The sequence below is a fragment of the Vitis riparia genome, chromosome 3, assembly GCF_004353265.1.
Source record: "Vitis riparia cultivar Riparia Gloire de Montpellier isolate 1030 chromosome 3, EGFV_Vit.rip_1.0, whole genome shotgun sequence".
Taxonomy (NCBI): Eukaryota; Viridiplantae; Streptophyta; class Magnoliopsida; order Vitales; family Vitaceae; genus Vitis; species Vitis riparia.
This window is the reverse complement of record NC_048433.1, coordinates 5,036,161-5,044,116: the sequence shown is the minus strand read 5'-3', so window position 1 is coordinate 5,044,116 and position 7,956 is coordinate 5,036,161. Positions and strand designations below refer to the sequence as shown.

General features: G+C 32.4%; 1 protein-coding gene across 1 annotated transcript; it reads right to left on the bottom strand.

Moving 5' to 3' along the window:
• Window positions 1–306: 306 nt before the first annotated feature.
• LOC117910337 (B3 domain-containing protein At3g19184-like) lies at window positions 307–7,653 on the bottom strand. Its single transcript, XM_034824423.1, has 7 exons — window positions 7,405–7,653; window positions 7,221–7,322; window positions 4,921–4,952; window positions 4,662–4,824; window positions 3,851–4,057; window positions 3,054–3,159; window positions 307–567 (listed from the first exon to the last, which is right to left on the bottom strand). Exons 1-7 carry the CDS (start codon window positions 7,537–7,539, stop codon window positions 557–559), a joined length of 756 nt encoding a protein of 251 aa, XP_034680314.1. The 5' UTR covers window positions 7,540–7,653; the 3' UTR covers window positions 307–556.
• Window positions 7,654–7,956: the final 303 nt, after the last annotated feature.

The window sequence follows — 7,956 nt, the reverse complement described above, 5'->3', positions numbered from 1 at the left end:
TAAACATGTCTAATTAGGACATTAATCATAGACCTATATGAGACCTAACTCAACTTGATCATTAAAGATGATTTGATCATTAAATGAGTCAACATGTATTACCTCTTTAACAATTAAGTTGTATTTAGGTTTATGTTTTTAACTTGATTATCATTTGATTTGTGTTTGAGTTGACCTATTGAGTAGAATGTACGAGTTTTAATACAAATACGACCCACCAACACGAATTATCACCCCTATAGTGAAGGCCTACTCAAGTTTCTCTCCATTTAAGTATTCACTTGTCAAAATAAACAAAGGGAAAGGTTATGTTGAAACAGTTCCATGCTCTTCACTTTAATTACTTAATATAAAGCTATGGCCAAATAATCAAATGGCCTACACTTTTCCACTAAACTACCGATATAGATTGATAAGCATCTCAAGAGTCATAATGAATACATTAGTAAAATGTAGTGGCTTAGAAAGCACAAAAGATAAATATGAAGTTTTGTACCATAAGCTTTCTTTGTTCCACAGAAAGGTAGAACTTGCAGTGAGATTGTCATATCCAATGTTACTTTTTGCCTGCAGAAATTAAAAAAAAAAAAAAAAAAAAAAGGATAGTCAGTGGGCTCATGACAAGCTCAAAGATAACAACAATTCATAATTCTATGAATGGAATAATAAAAGAATTAAAGATTTTATTTTAATTTTCCAATATTGTTATCCAACCTTCATCAAATTTCAACATTACAATGAATATCTAATACAGTTAAAAATGAAATTTTTTGATGATGCTGAAGGTACTATTCAATACCCCACGCGATATCCATGTAGAGAGTATCTCTTCAATCAATCTAATAGGTTTCCATACTGGGTTCCAATCTAACAGTATGATGCTCTAAAGAACATCCACACATGTTGCATTAGTCGACACCGAAAGAGAAGATGAGAAATAGATCAAAGTCTGCATTACCTCCAAAGAACTCTATTTGTCCTAAAATGACTTCCAAATTAATCTAAAACTAGCGGTACACTAAGATGACTTCCCTCTTAGCATCTCCAGATAACATCTCCACCACATTGCTAGGTGGAACCTAATCAATTTCGACAATTCTAAATAACATATGCCATAATACCAATACTATTAGGCAATGCAAAAACTATCCATCAATTCCCCTCTTCTTACATGGCATACCCTTTTCTGCCTAAGGGCTTTATGAGGTCTTCTCTTCTAGAATAAGTTATTACTATTAACCTTCATATATGCCACTAGCCATCCAAAGGCCCGATTATCAGTGAGGCTTTAGCTCACTAGATGAAGTTTGCAGGAGCAAAGGATCTGGGATTAGTAGAAATAAAGAGGGCTTTGAAGCATGAAATGCAAGAGAATAAACCAAAGTGCATGATAAATATACATGGATTGAAGTTAGCATAGGGAGAGCATTGCACAATTATGAGGTAAAAACGGTTGCACCAGAAATTGAAATTTCATGACAAAGAGAAAGTGGATGAAATCACAAAGTGGATAAACAAGAATTAACTTAACGTATAATATATAATTCAATTCAATAAATTTTTACAACAATTAACTTAATGTGCCGATGCTTGTGTACACTTGTGCTGTGAAACAAGCAGCGCAGTACATCAAGATCAAGGCATTATGTGACAAAGTAAACTAGAGAAATGACAAAGCACTTCTCTCTTTCTAGGGAAAAAATTACACTAATTTATTAAGCTTTCCAAGCAACTTCTTTATATCATATCAATATTGTATATGTAGAGACCTTTTTCTTTACCCTCACTTGACCGTGTCTGTTAGAAGACTTCATTCAAGAGAAATGAAGCATTTCTATTTCTAACTATGGGCAACCTTTTACGGTTAACATATTTCCTCAAGTAAGGCACATTAACTGCCTTTATCTAGAAACTATAGCCTCAAAAAGGTTGAGTTCTAGTGGAGATCAAGTAAAGAATGATATAAGTCATGCTAAAGAGCATTTAATACACCCTTAGAGGATTTTAGGGTGATCTTGAGGTAACTTTCTCTGTTTAGCATGTTCTATCCTTCTCTGCCAGGGTCAAACAACACTAACTTGAGGCAATTTGTATAATTTGTAGCTTATGAGGCAAATGTGGTATGGATTGGGGATTTGTCTAAGTACTTGCCAAGTTCTGACTCATCTATGAGCTTCGAATGTTCTATTCACTTGTTTTATGTCATCAATTGCCAACAACATCATTTACATGCACCGACCATATTTATCCACTTGTTTACACTCAATTGTCTATGACAACCCTACGTAGGTTTAGAATCCTCACCAATCACCTATTAATTGGTGCTTTTTATATTCACATTATAGTTATAGGATGACTTCTTTTTAGGAGTTTTCGTAGAGAATGCTAATTATGGAAGTCTTTTTTCTAATCTAACATATGTCAAGTGAGAAGAATTAATAGTTCAAGTATGACATGAAACAATTGATTTTCTATAATTTCGACTAATATGGCAATTTCCAAGCACACTCTAATGCTAAAGCACATGCTAGGAGAAAACTAAGGTCCAAATATTTCAAATCAAACTTTCTCACATTCGAAAATTGAAGAATTCCTCTCCATAGCCAAGCATAATATTCCTTTAAATAAGGAAAGAAATCTTCCTTTGGGAACCATAACCTACAAAAGGTGGAGTTGTTGGTTGGTGTTGGATAATGGTTGTGCTTGACAAAGAGAGCACCATTTAGTTGTGCACTTGGTATGCCCTATCAATTTCCACAATTCGGGTTGTGTTGTACTCAAGTTGGTAGTTGCATCTTAGATTTTGGTTGTGGTGCAGGTGGGAAAATATACTATTTTTCTCTTAGCATAGACATGCTTGAATCATTTGAACAATATATGCTTATATGTATATTGCAATGGGACAAAGTATTGCAATACCCCTCTTAGCATGAAAATGGAAGAAGGTTAAAATTGCTAAACCATATAATAGATGCATTTTATGATTATTGTTACTACAATGAAGCAACAAATACCAAGTTTAGCAAAGCTTTTAAGGCACATAAAGTAATTACTTGCTCTGATTCGTTTAGCACTCATGTCTAAGGGTGAAGCATCAGAATCCTCATCACCATCATCTTTATCACCATCTTTGGACTGATCTGGCTTTATAATGTAAACCTGAGAAATTGAAATGACATTGTAAAATTAGATAACATATAAATATAGTTGAAATTTTAATTCTAGATTGAATATAGCATTACTGTGATTATTAGTAAACAATATGGGTAATCATGATTAGAATTCTTTTAACTACCAAGCAAAAACAATTTCTCCACCTTCTAGGGTAGAATATTCCATTTGAAGTAGCATTTCATCTAACAATTGAAGAAGAGAACTTTACATATCATTTGAAGGATGTCTAAAACAATCAAAGAAATTTCATTTAGCAAAAAACATGTCTTTCAAATAAGGGAAATTAAGTTACGAGATAAAAGAATATGCCATGATTGACATAAGAATAGAACTCACAAAAAGAAGTTTGAGGGAAACCTACTAAGACAGTTAGAAAAACACAAGTGGCTATAAGCTATCTATCAACATTAAAGTAATGTATAACATTACATGTGGTTTCATGATGGCTTAGAATGTTATTTCCCTACTCAGCCAATAACATTCTAGTTGTTGATGTTCCATGTAGTAATCCATAATCTTAAGAAGTCCTACAGATATTTCATACCAGCTGTCAAAAGTATGGATATAATACATACACGACAAGATAATTCCAATTTAGCTTAGGCCACAAGATGAAATGCTCCAAAAAAGCACATATAATAATATATCAAATAGGTACAAATTTAAGTCCAAGCACCTGAAATTTTGTAGGCTTGATTAGTTGGAAAACCAATGCATCCCCATCAACTAATTCATGGTCAATAGCAAAGCCTCTCCATCCTCCACTAAGTCCGGTTTTCTCAGCAAGGTATTTGACTGGGGATTCATTTCCATCTTCATCCACCAAACTAATCATTTCATCATGTTTTGGAAGATGCATCTTGCAGAAATGGACAGGAAGACCCTATTTTTTTTTTTTATCAGAAACAAAATATATGTGTTAATAGAGAAAAGAGACATGAGAAGGATGAGAATTCCTCCCCATGAAGTACAAACCTGATCAAAAAGTAAACCTCTACTAACCAAAGAAGGCTATACAATAGGTACAAAAGGCCGCATAATCGAAAGAACTAAGTAAACCTCCACTAACCCAAGGAAGGCTATACAAAAGGAACAAAAGGCCTATACAAGTAAAAGAATCCTGACCCTATAAACCCAACCTTAGGGTGTACATAACTGAAGCCAACTAAGCTGGAGAAAGTCCCTATTGGAAATGTTGTAAAACAAGAATTTCTCAAAAGTTGGATATGCTACCATCTAATCTATGTAAAAGAAAGTTTAGCCATTACTAATATGAATCTATGATTGCATTTTTTATGTTACAAAAAAAGGTTACCATAGAGTCTGATTTTTTTTTCCTCTTTCTGGAAAGTTACCTATTTAGTTGTTTTTACTTGAACAAAGAAAATTCAAGTCTGGCAATCTGAAAAAGAGAAACATGAACGAGAATTTTCGCAACCTGTCTCCTAGAAGGAATTTTCCTAATCAGACAAAGAAAATGAACTTACCAGCCAGAACCCACCAGTCACATGAGATTGGAGCATTGGCTTCACAAAGCTTGGAAAATCAGTTTCTAAACCTGATTGCAGTTCTTCTGCTCTTTCTACAGCATACACCCTAGCTTCATCAGAAGCATAGACCCGATTCAACAAATCCCTCCGTTGATAGGATCTTCAAGTTAAACCCAGAAAATGTATAAGAGATAATACCCAAAAAAATGTGAACTAGTAAGCTGGCGAACTCAAAATATGGTTCAGATGTAACAACCTTTTAGGCCTCTCCAAAGGCTCAATGGGCACCTATCAAGGATGAAGAAATTTCTGATCAATCTGATATCACAACAAAATCATTTGAACAATATCAAGCCATACTAAAAAAACATTGATATGTGCTCAAATTAAGCTGCATTCAATTTATGATATGTAGACCAGTTTGAAAACAACATGAGTAGCAAGAAGAAAATCAACCTTGTGTTTCCAAAAGAATAAAAAAATTTAGGCAGACAGCATTGGTTCTCTTTGGTTCAATTGAATCAATGATCATATATACAGGTTCTGGTATCTAATAGTAGAGATATATGAAATGGTGCCTTTGTTTTTCTTTTTTTGATGAAAGGAGATTACAAAGTAGAAGACCTACAAATACGATTGAAAAATGAGTCACAATAATCTTTAAAACTAAACTTTCTAACATCTTTAGGGAAATTTGACAACCAAATGATTGATTTTAAATTATAAATACCTTTTTTAGTTAAGCAATATGCTATTCTATTTGCTTCCCTATAAATATGACAACAATCATAAATATTTAGATCTTGAATTAACTTCCAAATATCCTCCATTAATAACATAATAGAACTAGGAATATTACTCTTTTTATTATAACAATCTATAACTATTCTTGAGTCACTCTCAATATCTAGGTTTAAGAACTCATTGTTCTTGGCAACCAACATGTCATCTCTTAGAGCCATACATTCTGCAATAATTATTAAAGCATTACCTATATGCCTACTTGCAGTCATTTTTATAAAACCATTAAAGTCTCTAATTACCCATTTGAAGCACTTCCTAAAATCACGGCCAAACGAACTCTCAATAACTTTTTCCTAAAAAGGTTAAATAAAAAAATGGCATTATATCAAAAAGTGTGTATGATTATCTAATAAATTTGATTTTAAGCAAGTTTTTCCATTTTTTCATTTTGGTTTGATTTACACCATATGTTTTTATTTTTAGTTTATTTGATGATAATGTTAAATTAAATAAGTGATTTTCTATTTTTCACTTTTTTGAAATGGGTGAATGAATTTCCTTTTTTTAGTTTAGTTTGGTTTTGTATTGTCTGTTTTGATTTTTAATTTGTTTAATTATAACATGTTAAGATTTTTATATTTTTGTATTACGTGGATGATATTGTGTTTTAGTTATTTCATACAACCTAATGTGAATGTTTAAAAATTTTCATTTTCTTGAAAATTTACCAGGGTTAGGGTTTATTTGATATTCTTAATCTTATTATCGAAAAAAATAATGTTTGTTATAGTTTCAAATATACATAATTTTGAGAGAAAAAAAAGCAAAATTAAGTAAATCAAAATTCATTTAAGCAAAAAGGAAATAGAAAAATGGTGAGAGAAGATGAATAAAATACAAATTTAAATGTTTGCAACCTTATGAATTTTTAGATTAAGAATAAAGAGTAAAAAATATATATAAAATTTAAAATAATTTTATTATAATTAATTTTTTTTTTTTTAATTTTCTTTTTCCTTTTTAATTATTTTAATAGGTTTTTTTTAGATTAAAACTATATGCATTATTTCATTTCTTTTAATTAATTATATTTTTATAAATATCTTCCTCCTCTTACATCTTATCCTAATTTTCCATCAAACTTATATACCACACATCTTACTTCTTCAAGAATCACATACAGGTAGGAAATAATACCCAACAAGCTACAACTTACAACAGTATGATATCTCGAGCCCATTGAATCCCACATCAACCAGATTACCTACTTTCACTTTTAGCTGCGATCCCCAAAAACACTTTCATTTCATTTCATTCCATTGTTACTAGTGGAAGTACTAAAAACACTTGTTTTATAAATATCTTCCTCCTCTTACATCTTATCCTAATTTTCCATCAAACTTATATACCACACATCTTACTTCTTCAAGAATCACATACAGGTAGGAAATAATACCCAACAAGCTACAACTTACAACAGTATGATATCTCGAGCCCATTGAATCCCACATCAACCAGATTACCTACTTTCACTTTTAGCTGCGATCCCCAAAAACACTTTCATTTCATTTCATTCCATTGTTACTAGTGGAAGTACTAAAAACACTTTGTTTTGCCGATTTCTGTAGTTACCAAACATGACAACACTTTACTACTATGCCAAACAACTAACCCTAATATTTCGCATGATGAGTGAACCTAAAAGAGACACCAAAAAATGGGTATATTGCCTAGGGAAACACCCTGTAAACCCTATTTTCAATCCCAGAACACAATCGCATAAAAAATTCCGAGTCTAGGGAGAGAGCTCACTTCCTTGTAATTAGGAGAAGGCTTATCCACAAACCGACTCGATCTTCTCACCGCAGACAAGTCCACCGGCGACCGAGGTGTGCGCGGCTTGACCTTCTTTACCTGCGAATCCAAACCTATGAAAATGGAAATCTTGCTAGGAGAAAGAGTGCGTAACGAGAGAAATCAAGAGCGTGGAGCATACCGGTGAGGACTTAGGGCTTCTGGCAGTTCGAAGAGACTCAGAAAGCTTATGAAGATTAAGTTCTTCCATCCTCTTCTTGTTTTCTTCTAGTCTTTTTCGACGGCTTTCCTCGTATGATACCTCCGAGACCCCCATTTCTCTTGGAATCTATTGATTTTCTCCCTATCCAAACAGATGTCTCAGGAAACTGTGGAAACAAAGGAAGATGACCGTTGTTTTGCTTCCCGTCTACAACCCTCACCTCACCCCCAGACACTTGTAAAGCGGGATGGTGTCGAAGCTTGAAATTTGAATTCAAATGTAGGGTAGGGGCACATTTGGTATTTCGGACTCTCACTTTGGTATTGCGGAAATTATTGAATATAAAAATATCGAATAAAAATTAATATAAAAAAATTGATTTGAAATTATTCCTTTTTCAGAATATAAATTTGTAATAATATAATATGATATTTTATTGAATTATATTATTTCAAAACATATTATATTTATATATTTAAAACATATCAGTTTAAATTTTATCCTAAAAAATATTTATATTATAAAAAAACC